Genomic DNA, 21,984 nt, shown 5'->3' with positions numbered 1-21,984 from the left:
CAGAAGTCAGATTTGCCTTAAGGCCATGGTTATTAGGAACACAGCAGCTGTTGGGGGCTCCAGAGGCAAACCCACTCGGGGGGGGGGAGGCTGTGCAGCCTGCTCCTTGCCCTGCCCCCAGCAACCCTGCTGCCCCCCGCGGAAAGGGGGGTGGCTGGCCCCCTGGAAGCAAGACTCCGCCTTCCAGTCGCCGTCGAAGTCCTTGCCTCCTTGGCCGCGAGGGGGCTTTTGCTGGTCTCGTGTGGGCTTCCACCTGCAGGGGTCGGGGGGGGGGCACCTGACTGGATGCCGACCTCCGGGCTGGCGTCCCTCCCTCCCGCGGAGCTGCTTCGGCTCGGGCCTCCTAGGCGGAGAGCCCGGCTCAGGGGCCGAGGAACTTGGCTTAGGCAAGGATCTGGGAAGGGCGCGATCCACCAATCGCGCGCCCCCCCCCCCCACGCCGGGTCTCGGCCACATCCAGCCCCCCCATTTCTGCCATTCCACTGCCCCAGGCACGGGCAGGAGCCGGCCACCAGCCTCCGGGGGTGGGGGCATGATCCCGCGAGGGTGCTGAGCGCCGGGAGGAGCGGCGGGGCCGGACAGCTGGCCTCGGGCCTCCCCGGGTGTTCTCCGGCGGAAGGGCCTTCCACTCGCGGGCAAGCCGCGGCTCCGGCGCCTTCCCCGGCAGCTGCCCCTACGGGATGGGGAGGGGGCGGGAAGGCATCGCGGCGAGGGTCACGTTTGGCGGGCGGGTCCCGGGCCTCGCGGCGGGCGCCTTGCCCAGGGAGAGACACGTCCGGCGGGGGTCCCGGGTGGGGCGGGAGGCGATGGCGGCGCTCTGGCCACAGGGAGCCGCCCGGCTTCGCGTCGCGCTCCCGGAGAAGGGGAGGGGTGGGATCTGGCGGCGCCGGAGAGCCGCAGCTCGCTTGGATCCGGCGGAGATCGCGGCGGCGGCGGCAGCATCGGCGGTGGACCGGTTTGCCCGCCTCCTCCAGGCCGGCCGGCCGGCGGGGGCCGGGGAGGAGAGCCTCCTCGCGGTCTTCCAAGAGGCCGCCTGGTCGAAGCGCACAGCGCTCCTCGGGATGAGCGCAGAAGCCGCGCCGGCACCGATTCTCGGCGGCCCGCTGGCCGAGAGCGCCGCCGGCACTGCCAACCAAGGCGTGGGGCGAGGGAACGCTTCCTTGCGCCTCCCAGGGCGCCCGGCTCCTTTCAGCGGGGACGCGCGCTCCCTCCCGGGGCCTCGGGCGCGCCCTCCTCAGCTCCCCTCCGCTGGGTCTTTGCCATCGCTCTTCCCGGGCGCTGCTGGCGGCGGGGGACCCAGGAGTGCGGGAGGAGCGGTATGCGGGCTTAGCGGCAGCCGGTCCTGTGAGGGGCGCGGCGTGCCGAGGAGGCGGGGGGCAGCTGGCGTGCTGCCGGCTGGGAGCAGGTGGGAGGGAGCGGCTCGGGCACCGGCAGCAGCAGCACCGGGAGGGCCGCGAACAGCTGAGCAGGCGGCGGCGCGGGGCGGCAGCAGGCGGGGGGCGTCTCGGAAGCCGGCGCCAGGCAGCCGAGCGCGCAGCAGCCCCGGCAGCGGTTCCAGCGCAGCGCTCGCCCCTGTGCGCTCCTCCCCGGTCTCCCTCTGCGTCTCTGCAGGGCTTCTTGCCTGCTCCTCCTCCCGGTGGGTTTGACTGACTGCTCCGCAGCTCCGGCACCACCATCCTCTCTCGCCCACCGGCCACGTTATACACCCGGCGCCTTCCCTAGGGGCGAAAAAAGGCCGTGCCGCCCCCTCCGAGGCATGGGCTGTTGACCGACGGCTCCCTCCGAGGACGGCCAGGCGGGGGCAGTCCGGACGGAGGGCTGGCACCCCGGGCTGCGAGGGGCCTCTGCCGGCCATGAGGAGGGAGGCGGCGGTCGTGGCGGGCAGGCGGGCGCGGGGCAGGCGCCCCTCCAGCCTGCAGGTCTTCGCCGGCCGCTCCTCGCTGCACGGCCTGAGCCGCATCTGCGCCTCGGCCGGGCGGGCGCGCTCCTTCTTCCGGCGCCTGCTCTGGGCCCTCTGCTTCCTGGGCTCCCTGGCGCTGCTGGCGCTGGTCTGCGCCGAGCGGGTCGCCCACTTCCTCACCTACCCGCACGTCACCAAGCTGGACGAGGTGGCCGTGCCCAACCTGACCTTCCCGGCGGTCACCATCTGCAACCTGAACGAATTCCGCTTCTCCAAGATCACCCGCAACGACCTCTACCACGTGGGCGACCTGCTGGCCCTCCTGGACGCCCGCGCCGAGATCAGCAGCGCCCACCTGGCCGACCCGGAGACCCTCGCCGCCCTGCGTGAGAAGGCCAACTTCCGCGGCTTCAAGGCGCGGCCCTTTGACATGGCCGAGTTCTACAACCGGACCGGCCACGACCTGGCGGAGATGCTCTGGCAGTGCTCCTTCCGAGGGGCCAACTGCAGCGCCCAGAACTTCACCGTGGTGAGTGCCAGAGCAGGCGCCGCCGCGGGCGAGGGGCGGGCGCTCCCGCGGGGGAGCTTGCCATCCAGCCAGCCAAGAAGATAGGCAGGCGGGCGGGCGGGCGGGCTGGCTGGCTGGCTGACTGACCCCTTTGGGCTGTGGAAGAGAACCCCTGCCAGGCAGGAGGGGCAGCACTCTCCCCATTCCCCCCCCCAGGTGACTGAGGACAGCCTGCTTCCTTTGCCTCCCTGGCAAGTGGGGAAACGGGGCAAACTCAGGGCCACGTTTCTGCACTGGAAGGGACTAAGGGCACATGAGGGCACAAGGCAGGATGGGCTTTAGGAAAGGGGGCAGGAGAGCGAGAGAGAGCGAGAGCGAGAGCACGTGCACTCCCAGGATGTGTCGTGAACTGGGATCCTGTGTGGCCAGGGGCCAGCAAGTGGGGCACCAACAGGCTCTCTCCTCCGATGGGCTCCCAGGATCAGAGCTGCTGGCCGGGATCAAACCTGGCCGCCTGCCCCCACTAGGGGTGGGTTCAGTGCTGCTCATCCCTCCCACTCCACCTGTTGAGGTCCTGCTGCTCTCTGGAGGGAGGACCGGTCTCATTCAGGGCATGGCCTCCTGTTTTTGTGCCTGCATGTGCGTGCACACAACCGCAGGTGCCTCTGAACGAACCTGGTGGAGCCTGGTGGGCACCATGTGGGGAGCAGAGCAAGGGTGGCGGCTTTCTGCCCCTGCCTTGTGGGGGAGAGCCAACTGGTTGAATCAGGCCAAGGCCCTGTCAGTCCAGTATTGTCCCAATGAGCAATCATGGATGGGATGTCAGACAAGGACTCGGGAGATCCGGGTTCAAAATCCCTGTTCAGCCATGTGAACACACTGGGGGATGGGGGGAGGGTGCACGTGTGGCAGCGGTGAGCCCTGCCTTGAACATCTCCCATTCCTTGCACACCCTATGAGGGTTGCCATGAGTCTGCAGTGATTTGACAACGTGTTAAAACAGACACGTTTTGGCACTCTGGGCTCCCGCCACCCCATTCTGGTTACAGACCTGCTGCTTGTTCTTCCCTCTCCTCCCTTGGAAGAACTTTCCCATCCTGACAGAGGGAAGCAGCGCCATGATGTATCCTTGGCAGCATTTCCCAAATGCCACGTCTGGCAGGCTAGGCCTACGGAAGAGAGTCCTGACCGGGAGGTCCTGGTGGGACAAGCATCTGCACAGCTCCCGCGATGATCCTCCTGGCCGGCTGTTCCGTATGCACACACACACACACACACACAAAGCGATGCAGAGATGCCCTGGAATGAAGCTATTTGAACGTGTGGGTGTGGGGGAGAGCCCAAGAGGGAAAGGGGCACCATGTTCCTCTTTAAACAAGATGGGGGGAGGGGCAGCTGAATGGCCACTTCACCCCACCCCAGGGACAAAGGGAGTCCTGAGCTGCCTGGAGTACTCTCTGGAGGAGCGAATTTGAGCCAAAAGCTACCACTGGCGGTGGACCGAGGGGCATCAGAGGAGGGGCAGGAGCTGTTCTCAATCATCCCAGAGTGCAAGACATGCCATAATAGGTTCAAGTGACAGGAAGCCAGATTTAGGCTGAATCCCAGGAAAAACGTCTTCTGTTAGAGCAGTACGACAACAGAACCCATGACCTCAAGGGGAGGTGGTGAGCATTCCAGCGTTAAAGGCATTCCAGAGAAAATTGGACAGCTGTCTGGCGGATCTACTTTGATCTGGGTTGGACTTGATGGCCTTATAGGCTCTTTCCAACTTCATGATTCCCTGTGATTCTATGACCATAATCAATTCCAACTTATGGCGACCCTTTCCTGGGTTTGCCTTTCCCTTCCTCTGGGGCTGCCCTGGCACTGTGCAGTTTGCCCAAGGCCACACAGGCTGGCTGTACTTGCAGGAAACACAGTGAGGACCACTGAGCTGTCCAGCCATCCGTGTCTGATATGTGCTGTCCGGTCACTTCCCATTTATGGCAGCCCAAGTCGATCATCTCTAGAAGGTCCTGCCCTCAACGGTGCTGCTCAGATGTTGCAAACTCAGGCCCCACATGGCTTCCTTGATTGAGTCAATCCACCACATGTTCAGCTTTCTTCTTTGCCTTCTACTTTTCCCATCATTCCTCTCTTTTCCAGTCTGATCATCTCCTTTTTTGTTGGGGTTGGAATCGCTTTCAGGCACATGGCCCCTTTCGAGGTTCTGCAGAAAGGAGCTTCCACGTGGGTGGCCAATGGAACCTGTTGCAGCAAATTTAGCAAAGAGTGGTGCCACCTCTTTTGCATCCTGGCTAGACTGCTCTAACATCCTCTCTGTGGGGCTGCCTCTGGAAAAGAGTTGGAAGCTCCAGCGGGTCCAAAACGCCACAGCCAGATTCCTAACTGGGGCTGGTCAAAGGGATCACATGGGCGGCTGATCCATTTCTGGGCACAATTCAAAGTGCTATGGTAGTTCTAACTGGCCAAGCCCCAAACAATGTGGATCCCGCTGGAGCTTCCAACTCTTTTGCAGAGACAGCCCCACAAAGAGCATGTTGCAGCAGTCTAGCCCGGATGCAAAAGAGGTGGCACCGCTCTTTGCTATATTGCTGTCTCCCTTTCTCATCAGGCAAGCTTTCCCTCGGTGACTGGCTGCCTGGGTGGAGTTTTTAAATAGATGGTTGTATTTTTACTGCTTTGAATGTGGGTTTGGTATTGCTTTAATCTTATCATATCTTAGTGTGGTACTGGTTGATCCTTTTTAGTATTCGTATACAGTATGTACTGCTTTTAGTTCTAAAAACTGTCCTAATAATGTAAGCCACCTTGGTGTAAAGAGAAAGAGAAGGTAAACATGTTTTAAACAAATAATGATGAAAATAAATCTTAAAGACTAATTAGCCACTTTATCTGATGTGAAGGGTTGTGGGCTGTACCCGTCCTCTTCAGAGAAGACACTGTAGTGGAAGGGCAGAAGAGGCTGTGTCCGGAGGACCTTATTGCAGGTCATTAAGGGTGGCTTGCTACCCATCCTCGGGGTGAGAGATAGAGATGTCAGCCCTGGGAGATGAGGGGCCACCGCTGGACAGCACAGGCATCCCAGTGTGCAAGCCCATTAACAGCAAGGCCTGTGCTGGGGACAAAAGGCTTTTGTTTGGGCCAAGTGCCAGAGAAGAGGCTGTGGCTATAAATGCACACAGCTGGCGCAGGACGGTGGAAGGGATAAGAAGAGAAAATGGTCCAGACTGTTGCCAAGAAAGGCTTGTGCAGACAAATCTGTACTGATGAATTGATTAAAACATGCCGTCAGGGAGATAAAAAGCCTTTGCTGTTGTCCAGACCAAGGAAGGAAGAGTGGATGTCCTTGGCTTATTCCGGTTGAGCTGTTTCCCTTTGGAATCTGCCTTTGACATTCTTTCATCCAAGGCCTGAATTCGAGGGGAGATGGCGTGGTTCGCTCCCTCCGCCCTGAATATTTGCTGGTTCTAATGTCTGGCTTGTGATCACTCACGTATCCTTTTGGGTGCGGGAAGCGAGATGCCCTCCACCTCCCTGGCAACTTGCTGGGGTGTTGGTGGTAGGCAGGGGCGCTCATGGTGTGTCTGTGTGAGAGGAGGGGGGACAGAGTTGGGGGAGGAGAGTGGCCCCCAACGGGGAGGACCCCTAAGAAGCCCCTGCAGGCGGGAGAAACACATCGCTCAAGCGTCCCTGCCGGCCGGCCGGCCCCTGTTGAAAGATCTCCCAGGACAGTCTGCTTTTCCCCCGCCAAACCACTTTTTCTGCCAGGCGGTTCTTCTGAAGGGCTTTGCTGAGATCCCCTTGCGTGCAGTCAGTGCCCCTCGCTGTGAGCCACACTCTTCGAAGCCACCAAAGAGAGGCCCGCCCCACTGTCCACACGGTGGCCCTGCAGAGATGTGGGGAGGGCTGGCCCTGCCTCTCCTCTCTTCAGGCTCCCTCGACCCGACCCGGCTGCTCAGCCGCCTGCTTAGAACCTGGTTCGCAGCCCCCTACCTCCTCCACGCGAAGGGCGCCCCGGCCCCACATCTCGCTTGAAGGGAAGGGGCCACAAGGAGGAGGGAGACCAGGCCACGCAGCGGAGCGCCACCCACAGGGTGCAGCACCTCGGCAGCAGGTCACTGGGTGGCATCCTGTACCAGGTGACCCGCATGGCAAGAGGCAGGGTCCTTCTATTCATCTGTGGGTACCTCCAAGTTAGCCTTGGACCCGTTGGGTGGGCCTCGGTGGCCTCTTTTGCCCCCGATGTGGGTGAGGGCTCCGTGGCCCGCCTGGGATAGCCTTTGGCTGAGAAGCTCTGGGTTGCCCACCCCCCCAACCCCACCCCCCACCGGCTCCCTCAGCAGCCCCTGGGCAGAGCAGGGCCCTCCAGGACTCCCTATCCCAGGGCCGCCCCCCAACCCAGCCATGAGGGCCCAGTCTTTGCCTGGCCTGTTTCCTGAGCACCCGTTGCCTTGACAACATCGACTCCTTCCTTCTTGGGATGATGTGTTGCCATGGAGATTTCCTCCCCTTCAGATCCATGGCAGAGCTTGTTGCCATGGCAGCATCTGCCCCCTCCCTTTGAGTCTGGGCCCCCTCAAATGTCTTGCTGGGGCCATTTTGCCTGAGGGTGGGTGCCTTGCCTGCCTGGTGTGTGGCCCCAGGTTCTCCCCTCCTCTGGTGCAAACCTTCCCACTCCTCAGCCCCACAGCACAGCAACTTTTACACACGCACACACACACCCCTCTTGCACCCTCTCTTGGCTTCTTCTTCTTCTTGAGTTGAAAAGGCACCATCATCCCCAGTGTCTCTCCTTGCAGGAAGGGGTTTGGTGTGCAATGGTTGCCTCTTTCAGAGAGGACAAGCGGTGCCGTCTCTCTGGGCTGGTGGGTGTTGTTATTTATTGTTATTGTTTTGTATACCACCCCCATAGCGCTTAGATCACTCTCTTGGTGCTTTATAATATAATTGAGGAAGGAAAACATTGCCTCGCAGAGAGCTTGGTACTCATTTTACCAACGTCAGAAGAATGGAAGGCTGAGTCAACCTTGTGAGCAGAGATTTGACTGCAGTACTGCAATTCAACCTTTGATTCATGAGATTGCATTGATCCCTACAGGATCAAGAAAGAGATCAATGTAAGCATTCAAGAGAAAATAGGACAACTGTCTGTCGGATCTGCTTTGATCTGGATCCTTGCATTGAATAGAGGCTTGGACTTGATGGCCTTGGAAGCCCCCCAAATCCATGGTTCTAGGATTTCATGAAAGCCCTTTGCCAACAGTCTCCAACCCTGCTTCTATTAAAGAACATCTCACCGCGATTGTCGATCCTTCAAGCCTTGAGGTGTGCAAGGTGTTCTGGGTGCTGAGCTCCCGGACCACGTTTGAGTGACCTCCCTCAAAGAGCCTCCTGTGGCCCCTCTTCTCCTTGACCCCCCCCCACTTGCCCTCCCTGCTCCCTTTGCTCTCTGCTGGAGGCTTCCATTGTCTCGAATAGTTTTGTGTTTCTGGTCATCTTTCCCCCTTTTGAAGATTAAAAAGTTCCTGGGGGGCCCAGAGAGAGAGAGAGAGAGAGAGAGAGAGGAGAGAGGAGAGAGAGAGAGAGAGAGAGAGAGAGAGAGAGAGAGGAGAGAGAGAGAGGCTGGTGATAAAATTTTAAGCCCTTTCCCAAAATTTCTGAAATCTGGCCTTCCTGGAGGAGCTCCTGCAGGTCCAGTCAAGAAAGAACAGAGATGGGGAGACAGAGAGAGGAAATGGGGGAGCGAGAGGAAGCTCACTTCAAGGAGGGCGGTGGTGGCAGCCATTCTAACTGTGATGAATTGATGTCCCCAATAAACACACACACACACACACACACACACACACACAGAGAGAGAGAGAGAGAGAGAGAGAGAGAGAGAGAGAGAGACATTTAACCAGATTAAGTAAGTACAGTATTCAGATACTGCTTTTAAAATAAAAGACAGTAGACTTTTACTCCTGGAACAACTTGCAAATTGCAGTAGAATACCCAGATATAAACAACAGGCTATTCTGAGGTTAGGAAGGGAGGATGAAGAAAAAGGTTAAAATAGTAAAAGGCCAAAGTCGGTTCTTTCAGACCCTCACGGTTTGAGAGAGCCAATGGAGTGGACATAAGGAAGGGGCTCAGCAGAACATCCTCGCTCTGTCACGTCCCCAAACCTTCTGGAACAAAGGCAGCGAAGCAACAGAAAGAGAGAAGAGGAGACGCTTTTGCCCACCAGAGGAAGAGTGTTCGCTAGTTGGTCAAGGAAAGGGGGGAGGGGGGTCAGGCAAACAGTCCAGCAGGTTGACCGACAAGCCCTTCCTTCCTCTCAGGCGGGTGAAGGAAGCGCTTACTCACTTGTTTGGAAGCTGAGTCATGGCAGCTGGACTTCTTTCTTATTAGGTTGGAACGTTTCGCTCCTCATCCAGGTAGCTTCTTCTGTCTGAGGAGAGTTGGTAGGAGATCCCTGATAGATCCTCCACCTACTGTGGGTTTCACTCCCCGCCTGGCCTGAAAAGGCTCCTTAGAAGGACAAAGGGGGGGGGGAATGAGGGATAATCCCACCTCTGCAGTCTTTCTCCACCCATTGTGATGGGTCCTTAACAGTCCTTTAACAGTGGTCTATCTGGTGTGTGGTCCTGATCTTTATGGGAGGATCTATCCTGGGTCTCCAGACTGTAGAAGCTGCTTGGATGAGTGGCGAAAGGTTTCAGCCAGGTGAGAAAGAGGTCCACTTGCCATGACTCGACTTCCACATAACCTCACCTGGAGGACTGCGCATCTTCACCGATACACTTACTCACTTGTTGAATTGCTACACCAACTCCAACACGAGCCACGTCCTACCTGGGGGGCTGAAAGGCTTGGGGGCTGCCCTGGTGGTGGTGGTGGTGGTGGAGGCACAGTATGTGTGTCTCCCCTTCTGACTCACATTCTCCAACCCAAAGGTGCGTGGAACTTCTTCTGCCCTCCCTCCCCAGCTCAGATTGCTGATTAAAAGCTGACTTATCAGGGGGTGGGGTGGGGGGGGCGGGGCGGGGTGAGGTCCTTGCCCCCTACATACCTTCTCCCTCCCCCCACTCCCCTCCCCTCACCCTGATAAGTCAGCAATCTGAGCTGGGGAGGGAGGGCAGAAGAAGTTCCACACACCTTTGGGGTGGAGAATGTGAGTCAGAATCCCTCAGAACCCACATGCAGACTGTCCCTTCCTTAAAGAGCCTTTCCTGGCTGAGCTTTGCCCTCTCCTGAATCAGAGCTGACCCTTGGTCGGTCGGTCGGTCGGTCGGTCGGTCGGTTTGCTTCTTGCCTCCTAAGCGCCCACCATACTTTCAGGGAACCCCCCCCCCCCGAAGCCTAGGAAGCATCACATAGTGGGAGAGGTCAGTGGAGGGGCGCCCCAGAGATTGGCCTCCTTGCAAGGAAGAGTGCCCCCCTGCCCCCCCCACGCCCGGCCACGTCCTGCAGGGGGCAGCTGGGCTTTGCTTTTCCTCCCAGGCCAAGAGGCTCTGCCCAGTCTGGGTTTTCCCCCCCCCCTCCTGTGGCTGCCTTCTCTTTTCTTCCTCCCCCCCCCCCGGACGACCCCAGGAATCCAGTGGCACACAAGCTGGACCCAAAGAGCAGCTGGGCGAGCAAGGGAAGGGGAACACCTTGTGGGCTGGGGGGGGATCGCTCCTCTGGCTTCTAGGGGGGGCCCTGCCTGGGCTCTGGAGCAAACCATTTGTTCCTGAAGCACCCTGTGGGCTCGTGCAGGGGTGGGGCATGGGGGGGGTGTCAGAGAGGAGGGGGATAAGCCCCTCCGTGGAGGCAGCTGCCAGGGATGGCCATCAGGGTCGGCTTCTGGCTGAAGGCTGCCCTTTGGGGGGGGGGAGGAGAGGGGGGAGGCCGCCACGGACAGCCCTCCAGAAGAAAGCCAGCTCTCCTGCCCAGCCAGGCTGCAGCCACGGCGGCCCAGAGTGGGAGTCGCCCCTGAAGGGGGGGGGCAGGCAGGTCTCCCCACCCCCAGTTTGCCGAACCGGGCATCCAGGAACGCCTTCCCGCCTCCCATGTGGTTCCCCTTGAAGTGCGTTCCCCCCCCCCGCCCCTGCCACTCTGCTGTCTCTCAGGCCAGCCCAAGGCGAGTCCTTTGCACCAGACAAGGGAGCAGAGGCCCTGATCCACTCTGGGGTGCAAGGCGGGCATGGGGGGCCCGAGGTGCCAAGAGGGAGCCATGTGACATGTCCCTATAGGGAGGCACACCTGCTTCCCCCCCCCACCTCAGTTCTCAGCTGGACCCACCTTGGCGCTCTGGCCTCTGGACCTCCTTCTTCTTCACTGAGCTGGCTAGAGGTGGGTCTTAGCTGTTGGAGGATACCTCCTGTGGTCTGGGTCCAAAAGAAGAAGCGGGCTTTCTTCTGAGGCAGGAGGAGGAGGAGGAGGAGGAAGAGGAGGAAAGGGGTCTCTCCTCCCTCCAAGCCCTCCCACAAAAACAGTAGGGCAGGGCGGCAGGCCTCCAGGGAGAGGGATTTCTCTGCGGGTGGGAGCGCTTGGCCCCCCGCTTCCTCCTCCAGGGCCAAACCCTTGGCTGAGGGGCTGCAACTCAGGCCACCCACCAGCCCCCCCTCTTCCCCTGGACCCCACCGAGCTCTTCGGAAGCCCTCCCCTCCCCTCCCACCTCGGTCACCTGCCCGGCTCCCCCTTCCTCCCTGCCCAGGATTGGCCGCGGGCATCGCCTTGCTCCGGGTTCCTCCTGATCTCCTGAAACCCAATCCGCCCGTCCAGTGGCAGGGGAGCTGCCGCACCGCGCCATGAAGCCAAGGACCATGCAGGAGGCGGCAGAGGGGGAGCGGAGAGCCCCCGGGGCCTCCGGCCTGGCGGCTTTTGCCAGCACCTGCACCCTGCATGGGCTGAGCCACGTCTTTCTGCCCGGCGCACTCACTCCACGCCGCCTGGCCTGGGCAGCGGCCATCCTGGTGGCCGTGGGCATTTTCCTGTACCAGGCGGCCGAGCGGGTCCAGTACTACCGGGAATACCATCACGTCACGATGCTGGACGAGGAGGAAGGCAAGCAGCTGCTCTTCCCGGCCATCAGCCTCTGCAACTTCAACCGCATCCGGCGCTCCCGGCTGAGCCGCAACGACCTGCACTGGCTGGGCTGGGAGCTGCTGGGAGTGGAGCCGGCCGACCACCCCCCGCTACCTCCAGGCTCTGGGCTGGCCCGAGGCGGAGGGCCCCGGGGGGTTTTCGCCCAGCGCCAGCTTTGACATGGAGGAGTTTGTCGAGCGCACCGGCCACAGCCTGGAGGAGATGCTGCTGGACTGCCGGTTTGGGACCCGGGCATGTGGCCCTCAGAACTTCACCGCTGTGAGTCCTCCCTCCCTGGGGACCTGTCTGCCGGCCCTCGAACCCAAGCCCCACCCCTCTGCCACACCGCCTGCCCCCCTGTTTCAGGGACATTCAGCCAATCTTGCCACGGCTGGTGGGTGGCTGGCAGCTGCAGGAGCTTTGCCACAGCAGGGTAGCCTCAATGGCGATGCCCTTGGTCTGCTCCTCCTCCTCCTCCTCCTCCTCGCACTCAGGACCGTTCCCCCCTTCCAGCAGTGCCCCCTTGCCCCCAGGCAGAGCAGAGCACCAGGGCCTTCCCACCATCTCTTCTGCAGTAGGACCTCTGGGCTGGGCTGGGCAGCCCTCTGTGCCAGATGCAGCTCCATCGTCATGACCCCCCCCATGCTACGGTTCTAGCCAAGCTACCTCTTGCCCCAGCAGTCCTGAGGGTGGGGAGGAGCCATGGCTAGCGGGGGGGGGAGGTCCTGGGGAGGAGAGGGGGGTTTCTCCCCCTCCTGTCCTGACCACCCACCCACCCAATCCCAGACTTTGGTGCAGGGACTCTTGAGGGCTGGCCCTGGAGAGCCGTTTCTCACGTTGGCTGAAGGAGTGCTCCATGCCTCTGCGCGTGGACGGATTGGAGGCTGAGTTCCTCCTGTTCAGGACCGTCCTGGCTTGCAGGCTGCTGGTCATACCTGTGATTGTGAAGATGGGACCAGGGAGAGGGTTGCCTATCTGGGCTTCACGGGGGCACAGAATAAGGGGGTGAGGTCACACCTACAAACAAAACGTGGGGCCCAATCCGCAGGAGGAGGTTCAAGGGCAGGGAACAGAAGTGTGGCCATCAGCCCTTCATTGCAAACCAGTTCATCCCAGCCAAGCTGGGGCTGGCCGGAGGCTCCTTCTCCACTTTCTCCCTCTGCATCCCCCTGGTCATCCGCAGGGTGGTGCAGTGAGGCCTTTACGAAAGGGTGGACAAATCCTGCTCCACGCTGGTTTCTAGCCCTCCCCCCCCGCCGCTCCTCCTCCTCCTCCTCCTCCTCCTCCTCTGTGGACGCAGAGACTCTCCTTCCTCCTCACCCCACTCTCCCCACTGCTGCCCTTCGGCCCCAGTCTCGGGGGCTGCTCTGGTTTCCCCTCGCCTGTGACCGGCTGCCTTCTCTGTGCCAGCGGGGCAACTCGGGCAAGGCACCTCTGGTGAGAGGCAGATGCCAAGTCAGCAGAATCTGATCCAAATCAGCTGCAGAGTGCACGGGGTGGGGGTGGGGGTGGCAGGGGGGGGAGGCGGTGTTGCTCGCTGCCTCCCAACCTTGAGGCTCCCACGCTGCAGTCTGTCTTGCGGACGATCACCCATTGCTGGGCAGCTGGCTCAGAAGGGAAGGGGAGGCCGGCTCACCCAGGCCTGGCCAGACCCTGTCCTTCCGCTCGGGATCCATCGGCTGGATCTTGAGTGCCCTTCAAAGCTGGGTCAGCCACACCAGAAGGTGGTGGTGGTGGTGATGGTGTGAGAAAAAGCTGAGAAGCAGGTACACCCAAGAGCCCCCGAAGCTGCCCCCTGAGCTTCCTGGCCAGAGCGCCGCCTGCCCCACTGCCTGCCCCACCAGCCCGACCCTTTGCCTGGGCTGCAACGTGGGCAGGATTGCTAAGGCAGGACGACGCCTCTGAAGGGAGGAGACATTCATGCCTCTGAGCATGTGCCAAGTACACCCAGGCAGAGGTGACCGCCAGAAGAGGGCACCAGCTGTGGACTCACAGATGATGCAGGTGTGGTGGATTTACTCTGTCCACAAGAAACCCTTTGGTTTGCCCTGCGGCGGCGTTAAGGCAGGCGGTGCCCCTCTAGAATGTTTCGGGCTGCGTCTTCCTCCCGGCTTCACTAGGGATGTTGGCAGTTGAAAGCCAAAGAGGCGGCAATCTGGAGGGATTCCGTTAACCAGCAGGGTTTTTTTGCTGGGCACCACAGAGGAGCCTGCAGTGTGGCTCAGCCACTTCAGTCGCATGGGATGGTTTCAACGCTGAGACTAATCTGGGAGTTGAGGCTCCCCCCCCCCAAGGATCCCATAGAAACAGATCTTGGGGGCAGGCGGGCTGTAAGTGAAGGAGTGCTTCCTTAGGACTCACAGGCTTCCTGGGGCTTGCCCACCCCCCAGCCTCTGCCCTGGTGCCCACTCAGCCGGGACGGGCTTGTCCGGGAGGCAGCCACTCCGTCAGGTAGTATCTACGTCTGTGCCTGTCTCTGTGCAAGCCCCGACCGACCGTGCAGGTCTTGCCTTGAAAACAGGCCACTTTGGGGGCTTTTCTGGAAAGCCAGGAATAGAGCTTTTTTTGGCCAATAGCAGGAGCCAAAGGACACCCGGCCTCCTGAGTTGCAAATATATTTAAAGCAGAATTCACACTCCCGCCCCTGCGCCCACACCAACCTAGCCCCCCCTCTCGCTGCCCCCCTTGAACGGAGATCCTTTGCAGCACAAGAGCCCGGCTGCTCGAAGGCGGGGGTGGGGGTGGGGGCTCCCTGTGCTAAGCAGAGCCCAGGAACCAGAGACCGAGGCTAAGCCCCCCCGCCAACAGCCGGCCGGGCCTTGTGTGGCGCAGCAAGGTCACAACCCGGCTGGCCCGCTGTTGGCAGTGGCCACAGAATGCAAATGATAGGCACGGATTTATTTCCATTTCTGTGCATGTTGCAGCCGGTCAGCTCATGGTTTCCAGGGCTACTTGCCCGCCCTGCCCCCTTGCTGGTCAGTTGTGGGCCGTTTAGAATTGCAATTAAGCTGATGATGGACTGCTGGCTGGCAGTTCCTTCCTATGGTTTGGCTCCGTTTTAATTCTTCTGTTTACAAGGGCAGCTGAGCTCATCCGTCATCCTTACCTTTGGGCTCTGCACCTACGGAGGGGGCCACGGGAGGCTGGGCTCCACAATCCGGAATGAAGTGATGCGTGGCCTCAAGTCTGGCTTGCCTCTGAGTCCCCCCCTCACTGTCTGTCTGTCTGTCGGTCGGTCTGTCTGTCTGTCTCTCTCTCTTACGCACACACACACGCACACCCACCCACGCAGAGCCACCCACCCAAGATGGTTGCGGAGGATAGATCCCGGCCCAATGATGGAGCGCCTCCTCCCAGTGCCCCAGGAGGTCACCCAGGCACTCCATTCCCGGCGGGCTCCCCAGGTGGGGCTAGGGAAGGCTTGGCCTGGCCGTCCCGGAGGGCAGGAGGGCAGGAGGGTCATGGGCCTCCAGGCTTCACCCGCACTTTCCTTGCTTGGCTCTTTGGGGCCAAATCCAGGCAAGCACGTGGGGGGGGGAAGAGAGAGGAAGCGCCTGGGACCAGCGGAGAAGGCGGCCCACCTGTTCCCGGGCTTCCCCAGGTGGTTAATGGGCCTGGCCCATTTCTCTTTCAAACGGCCAACTTGGCCGTTTTTATTGCTTCCCCTTCATAAATAATTAGCAAGCACCGATCTGTGTGAATAGGACAGCTTGCCATTGTTTAGCTGTTGGCAAATTTGGCTCTTGGCTCCCTAATCCTGGGGGTTGCAAAACCACCTTCCTTTCTGTTAGGCACAAGAGGCTGGTGCAGGATGGGTGCTGCCTTTCGGGACGCCTTGCTGTCCAGAGGCACCCCCACCCCACGCAGGAGCCCAAATCGGATTGCCAAGGGGGGGGAGCAGAGCCCAGACCCTCTCTGCCCCTCCCCCCTGCGTGGAACAGATGCCCAGAAGCCACCGGCCAACTACCCCCCCCCCCTGTGCCTCCCTGAGCTTTTTTTAAAGGACTCCCACATTGACTGAGCCATGGGGGGGGGGGAAAGGGATGGGGAGCAAGATGCCCTGGACCAGGGGTCCTTTGTGCGGTGGTTCCTTTTTCCGAGGAGACCCAACCCTCCCGTTTCTGATGCCATCCACCTCTCTCTCTTCCGCCCCCCCCCCCGCAGATCTTCACACGCTTGGGGAAGTGCTACACATTCAACTCGGGGGCTCCCGGCTATGAGCTCCTCACGACGGTCAAGGGTGGGACAGGCAATGGCCTGGAACTCATGCTGAACATCCAGCAGGATGAGTACCTTCCGGTCTGGGGGGAGACTGGTGAGTGGCTGGAGAGGTGGGTGGGGCGGGGGGGGTGCAGCCCCTGTAGGATCATGGGCGCAGGCTGGCTTGCCACACCTGACCTCCAGGGTCCTGGGGGGGGGGCTGCAGGAACTCAGGGCTCTGCTTCCATCCCCCCCCCAGTTGTCCTTGAAGAGGGCTTCCTGCCCTTTGCGCCCCAGAAGGGCTGCTGCTGCAAAGGGAAGGTCTGGAAATTGTACTGCTGAGGAGGGAGGGAGGGAGGGAGGGAGGGAGGGGAAGGAGGTGCCCCCCCGGGGGGGAAGAAAGCCAAGGTGGGTGGTGCCCCCCAGCTATTCCTGTGCCCCTTTGGGCATGGAGGCAACCCAAGATTCCTTTTGCCTGCCTGCCTGGCCCCACCTTGTTCCCCTTCTCTCTCTCTCTGTGTGTGCCTGTGTGCTTGTTACAGATGAGACCTTCTATGAGGCAGGCGTGAAGGTCCAGATCCACAGCCAGGACGAGCCGCCCTCCATAGACCAGCTGGGCTTCGGGGTGGCCCCTGGATTCCAGACCTTCGTCTCCTGCCAGCAGCAACGGGTATCTGCTGGCTTCCCTGGCTGGATGGGGGACTTCATGCCCACCCCGGCTCTGGGGCACGAGGACCCCCTGGGCAAGCCTTTGAACCCGCTGCCAGCTCTGCCTCCCTTTCTTCTGCATGGGGAGGGGGCAGCTTAGGGCTTCCCCTTGGGAGCAGGGTGAGGGAGAGCTTGGCAGGGCGTCGGACTGGCAAACCCTCTCAAGGTGCCATCCGGCGGTGGTGGGGAAGGGGACCCGAGAATGCCAGCAGCTGCGCTTGGGGTGACTGCCTGAAGGGAGGGCCAGCGAGGTATCTGGGGGGGGGGAGGGTGGGACCGCCACAGCCTTTTCCTTGACCACCTTTTGCCGCAGATTTTCTACCTCCCACCCCCCTGGGGCGTCTGCAAGTCCAACCCCACCGAGTCCACCTTCTTCGCCAACTACAGCATGGCTGCCTGCCGCATTGACTGCGAGACCCGCTATCTGGCTGAGAACTGCAACTGCCGCATGGTGCATATGCCAGGTGGGGGGGGCTGGAGACCCCTGGGGGAGGAGCCTGTCACAGAATCGTGAAGTTGGAAGGGGCCTGTAAGGCCATCAAGTCCAACCCCCTGCTCGATGCAGGAATACAAATCCAAGGAGATCTGCCCGGTGGTTTGTCTTCAAACCTGAAGGCCTCCAGCGTTGGGGCGCTGCTCACCACCTCTCCCCGAGGTCCTGGGTCCCACTGGCTACAGTCGGGGAGGTACACCTCCTCCACAGGAGATAGCTCAAGCACCTACGGTGGCTTTCACACAAACTCTCCCACTAGCAGATTTGGGGGTGCAGAAGGGGGCTGGGGGCTTTGAGGCTCCCCCCCCAGGTGCTCATTCTCCCACTCCTGCCTCCACGGCTGCTGTTCTTTCTCGCAAGCAGGTAATGCCGACGTTTGCACCCCTGAGCAGTACAAGGAGTGTGCCGACCCTGCCCTGGGTAAGCCCTGGACCCCCTTGCCCGCCCCATGGCTCCCTCCTGACCCCTCCCTCACCAGGGGGCCCTCGGTTCCCTGGCCAGGTGGAGCCCGGGAAGGTCTGTTGGCCCTTCTCAGCCAGCCGTGGCTTCTCCTGCCCTCCCCCCCCGGGGTGCCCCCCCTCTATTGTACAGACTTCCTGGTGGAGAAAGACAATGAGTTCTGCTCCTGCCGGACCCCCTGCGAGACGGTGCGCTACGGCAAGGAGCTCTCCGTGGTCAAGATCCCCAGCAAGGCGTCGGCCAAGTATTTGGCCAAGAAGTACAACCGCAGTGAGCAGTACATTGCGTGAGTAACCTCCCCCCCCATCCTGTCCGCCCCTCCCTGCTGATCCTGATGCATAGGCTGACACCTCAAGGGGAGGCATCCGGAGGCAGCTCTATCTACCCCCCCCACCCCACCGTGCTCTGGTGTTGCAGGCAAGCCCTGAGGGGTGTGTGTGTGTCTGTGTGTGGGTTTTGTACCTTTCTTGATCCAACGGGGGGGGGGGGCTTGTGGCCAGATGAGCTCAGTGGGTCTGCCCTGCCCTGCCCACCACCACTGTTTCTGCTGGCCCCCTCCCTCACAAGTGCCAGCTGACCCGTTCCATCTCCGGTGCCCCCCCATAACCCCGCCCGCCCCAGGGAGAATCTGCTGGTGCTGGACATCTTCTTTGAAGCTCTGAACTACGAGACCATCGAGCAGAAGAAGGCCTACGAGGTGGCCGGACTGCTGGGTGAGCGGGGAGCAGCAGAAGGGGAGGGCGGGTCAAAGAGCGTCCAGACCAGACTTGGGGGAGGGGGGGGGTCAGGCCCTGCCAGGTTGTCCAGTTCAGGAGAGGTGAAACCAGGATGGGATTCTTTGGAACTCCAGACTGAGAACCCGTTCCAGGAGGATCCGATGAAAGATGGGCTGGGCGCGGGGTGTGTGTGTGTGTGTGTGTGTGTGTGTGTGTCTCACCTGTTCAGTGAGTGGGTGAGGGGATGGAGGGGTTCCCCCCCATGACAAACCCCCACCCAACAAAGGTTTCTCCTTTCTCCACAGGGGACATTGGGGGCCAGATGGGCCTGTTCATCGGAGCTAGCCTTCTGACCATTCTGGAGATCTTTGACTACCTGTATGAAGTGAGTGGGGAGGCCGGGCGGGGCCACAGAGCGTGCTTTGTGTCCCCCCCCACCTCAGGTTTGGGGTTGCTCAGCTGGGGAATGGCAGGGCTGTCCAGGCCCTTTCCATGGGGTGTTGGAGCCCCTCGTCCTCCCCCGTTATGGGGGCCACTGTTTGCTATCCCACTGGCTGCCTCCCGCCCCCCCTTGCCATCCCCCCCTCACCTGTGATTTGCTTCTTGCTGCTGGCTGTGATGGGGGAGGGATGGGGGGCACCAGCCCCGGTTTGCACCCACTTTCTTGGGACCCTCCCTCTCGGCATCCCCCCCCCATCCGATCAGCCACCAGGCCCCATATGGCTTCCCCCACCCACCCAAAAGTAGGTGCCCCATGTTTGGAAGTTGCACTTTCCAGCTGGCCCCTTCTCAAGGGTATTGGGGAGACACTCTGCACATGTTCAGGAGCCCTTGCTGCTGGTTGGATTTCACATCTTCTAGGGTTCACATCAAGTGCTGTTTCTTGGCTGCTGAGCACCCCCCTTCCATTTCTTCTCTTGCCCCCAATTTCTCCATAGGTGCTCCGGGACAAACTTCTCACTTACTACCACACCAGGAAGCAGGTTGGCCGGAACAACAGCGACAACCTGGTAAAGTCAAGGGGTGGTGGTGGCCCCTTTCCCCCCCAGGCCGGCTGTCCCCAGCCCCACTCTGCTCCTCAGGCAAGAGATGGGGGGGCAGCATATGGCAAGTGGGGCGGGGAAGCAACAGCTGGCCTCCCTTGCCAGCCTGAGGGCAGTCTTCCTGCCCCACGCAGGAGTGGAGTGGGGTGCAGGCTGAAGTGGGGCCCCCCACGGTTTCATTCAGTTGGATGCCTAGAGGCAGGCAGGCAGGCAGGCAGGCAGGCATTTCCTTCCTTCCTTCCTTCCTTCCTTCCTTCCTTCCTTCCTTCCTTCCTTCCTTCCTTCCTTCCTTCCTTCCTTCCTTCCTTCCTTGTTTTTTTCCCTTCCTTCCTTCCTTCCTTCCTTCCTTCCTTCCTTCCTTCCTTCCTTCCTTCCTTCCTTCCTTCCTTCCTTCCTCCCTTCCTTCCTTGTTTTTTTCCCTTCCTTCCTTCCTTCCTTCCTTCCTTCCTTCCTTCCTTCCTTCCTTCCTTCCTTCCTTCCTTCCTTCCTTCCTTCCTTCCTTCCTTCCTTCCTTCCTTCCTTCCTTCACTTTTCTTTCCTTCCTTCCATCTTTTCCTTCCTTCTTTTCAGAGCTTTGCACCATTTTATATTATGGACCTATAGACTTGAAGTGAGGCTGGCTTGAGGTGTATGCTAGGAAAAGCACTCTGCATGTGCTCAGGGTCACATTCCCATTTCCACCAGCTTCATTTTCACCGCTGGGCTCCTTGGGATGAGGCACCATCAGGCGCACCCAGTTTCTTCTTTCACCTCATGGTCCTTTCTGCCTCCCTCCCCCCCCCCCGCTTTCTGTCCTCCTCTCTCTCTCTCTCTCTCTGTGGACCCCCCACCCCACGCCCCACCCACCCTTGCCCCTTTTGCCTCCTCCTCCCCCTGCTTTTTTCATCCCTCCCTCTCCATTCTGCATCTCACCTGAGCCAGGAGTACCTGGACCTGCCGCGCAGCCCTCGTGGTGCCGTCCTGCCCCAGCTGCCCAGGTAGTGGGTTGCGCCCTTGGGGTAGCAAAGGGTCTTCTCTGACCTATGGGTGGGAGGGGGGACGGGGGGGCCAAGCCACCTGGCTGCCTCCTCTCACGGATGGGCTTGGGAAAGAGGCCCTGAGGCCCAGCCCTATACTGGGGGGGTGGCTAAAGGCTTGGCGTCTGACACTCCCTGGTGGGAGGGGGCTCTGTCACCAGAGGCCAAGAGGACACCGCCTGGTCCCCCCTCTCCAAAGCCAAGCCACCAGAAAACTCCAGGGGAGACCTTCCCCCCCTTCAGCTGCTCCCTGGGTTCGCTCCTGCGGGCAGGGGTGGGTGAAGGGGCGATCCTGGCTTTGCCCGAAGCGAGATAAGGCTGACTGCCAGTGGGGAGAGTCTCCTGGGGCTCCTCTGTGGGGTGCCCCCTCCCTCTCAGCCCGTCCCTCTCCATCTGCCCCGGGTGCCTGCTCAGAGGAAGAGGCCAGCCTGGTGCCCAGCCGGGCTGTGCAAACCGCCAGGCCCTCAGCGGAGAAAGTGCCTCTGGTCTTGTTCTCCCGCTAGCCAACCCTCAGGGAGCTTGCCCAGAATTTGCCACAGACGGGAGAGGGGCCTTGGGTGAAATCCTTCCCGTTTCCATCACCCTCTTTGCCTCCACCTGACGGGCAGAGGGAGAAACGCCAACCGAAGCAAGAGACCCCCGGCTTAGCCAGCAAAAGGGCGCCACTGAGACTGCCGCCCTCCCCCAGAAGACCCTCCTCCCAGCCCCCAACCCCGCTGGCCAGGCAGCCTGGCCAGTGGGAGGCAGGAGGAGGGTCTGCCGGGGGGGGGGGAGAAGAGGCTGCCACAGCATCAGCTAAATGGCAGCCTGCGCCTGCACACCCCCACAGCGCATCGGGACGAGCCCCACACCTGAGCCCCACATGGGGAGGCAGAGAAACTGCCATAGGGGTGCCCTGTGGCTGCTCCTCAAGGAAGAGGGGACCTGTTTCCTGGGCCCCACGTCCTCTCCCCACTGACTGCCAGTGGGGAGAGTCTCTGGGGCTCCTCTGTGGGGTGCCCCCCTCCCTCTCAGACCCAGGCCCTCTCCGTTCCCTGCCAGGAAAGCCCAGCAGGTGGGTCAGGCCGCCGGGGAGAATGCCAAGGGAAGGGCTGGGGCAAAAGACTCTTTTTTGGGGGTGGGGTGGGGAGGGTTTCTGGATGGCTGAGGGGCCAGAGAGTGGCCGCCCCTCACCCCTTCCTCTCTCCCCCCCCCCCAGAGTACCTGTCACACGCTGCGCAGCCACTCGGACAGCCTTGGATACACCCCGAACCTGTTACCTCGTCACGCGACTCTAGGCCGTCTTCAGGAGTTTGCCTGCTGAAGGGGCTGCCGAGCATCTTTCACCCTCCCCACCCCCGACCCCCCACCCGGATGGATGGATGGATGGATGGACAGACAGACGGACCAGCTGGAGCAGCGCCAGCTTCCCGCTGGGAGCCCCAGGCCGGCCCTGGGAACCCCCCCTTCTGCCAGGAGGGAAGGCGGCACTCGGGAGACGGAGCAGAGGTCGGCGCCTGCCCGCGCCGGGCGATGAGATCCGGATTTCCCAGGCCTCCTGGAAGGGCTCCCCGGGCGTGCCTCCGAATCCCGAAGCAGGAGCCCCGGCCCCCCTCTCGGCGGTTGCTGGAAATGGACCACGCCGACGACTCCTATTAAAGTTAGTCCTGGTTAGAGGCTTTGTGGTGTGGGAGCGTTATTGGGGTTGCCGCTACGACCTTCAGCCCCGCCACCTCTTGTGGGGCAGCTGCGTGGAACAGATGCCCCCTCTCTCTCCCCCTGCCGCCCCCCCCGGCCACGTCCAGGAGAAGGGACTTCTTGGGCAGGGCCCCCACAGCGGCTGGAGGGCCGCCAGCCAGCCTGGCTCTGCGCGGGCCTGTCTAGCTCTCTCGCCTCTGTGGGTGGACT

At 61.2% G+C, this 21,984-nt stretch overlaps 1 protein-coding gene across 2 annotated transcripts; it reads left to right on the top strand.

Annotated features, from left to right (window-relative positions):
• The first annotated feature begins 1,528 nt into the window (after positions 1 to 1,528).
• On the top strand, positions 1,529 to 21,750 carry ASIC3 (acid sensing ion channel subunit 3). Of its 2 annotated transcripts, XM_073002631.2 has the most exons (11): positions 1,529 to 2,429; positions 15,627 to 15,777; positions 16,205 to 16,332; positions 16,684 to 16,834; positions 17,227 to 17,283; positions 17,455 to 17,608; positions 17,944 to 18,035; positions 18,344 to 18,423; positions 18,977 to 19,048; positions 20,003 to 20,058; positions 21,296 to 21,750. In XM_073002631.2, exons 1-11 carry the CDS (start codon positions 1,854 to 1,856, stop codon positions 21,372 to 21,374), a joined length of 1,596 nt encoding a protein of 531 aa, XP_072858732.1. In that variant the 5' UTR covers positions 1,529 to 1,853; the 3' UTR covers positions 21,375 to 21,750. The 2 variants fall into 2 exon arrangements, with proteins under 2 accessions (XP_072858732.1, XP_072858733.1); XM_073002632.2 differs by lacking the exon at positions 20,003 to 20,058 and having other exon boundaries at positions 1,547 to 2,429.
• The last annotated feature ends 234 nt before the right edge of the window (positions 21,751 to 21,984 follow it).

Source organism: Pogona vitticeps, chromosome 6 (assembly GCF_051106095.1).
Source record: "Pogona vitticeps strain Pit_001003342236 chromosome 6, PviZW2.1, whole genome shotgun sequence".
NCBI lineage: Eukaryota > Metazoa > Chordata > Lepidosauria > Squamata > Agamidae > Pogona > Pogona vitticeps.
Note: the sequence above shows the minus strand (reverse complement) of the source record. Positions and strands in the feature narration are given on the sequence as shown.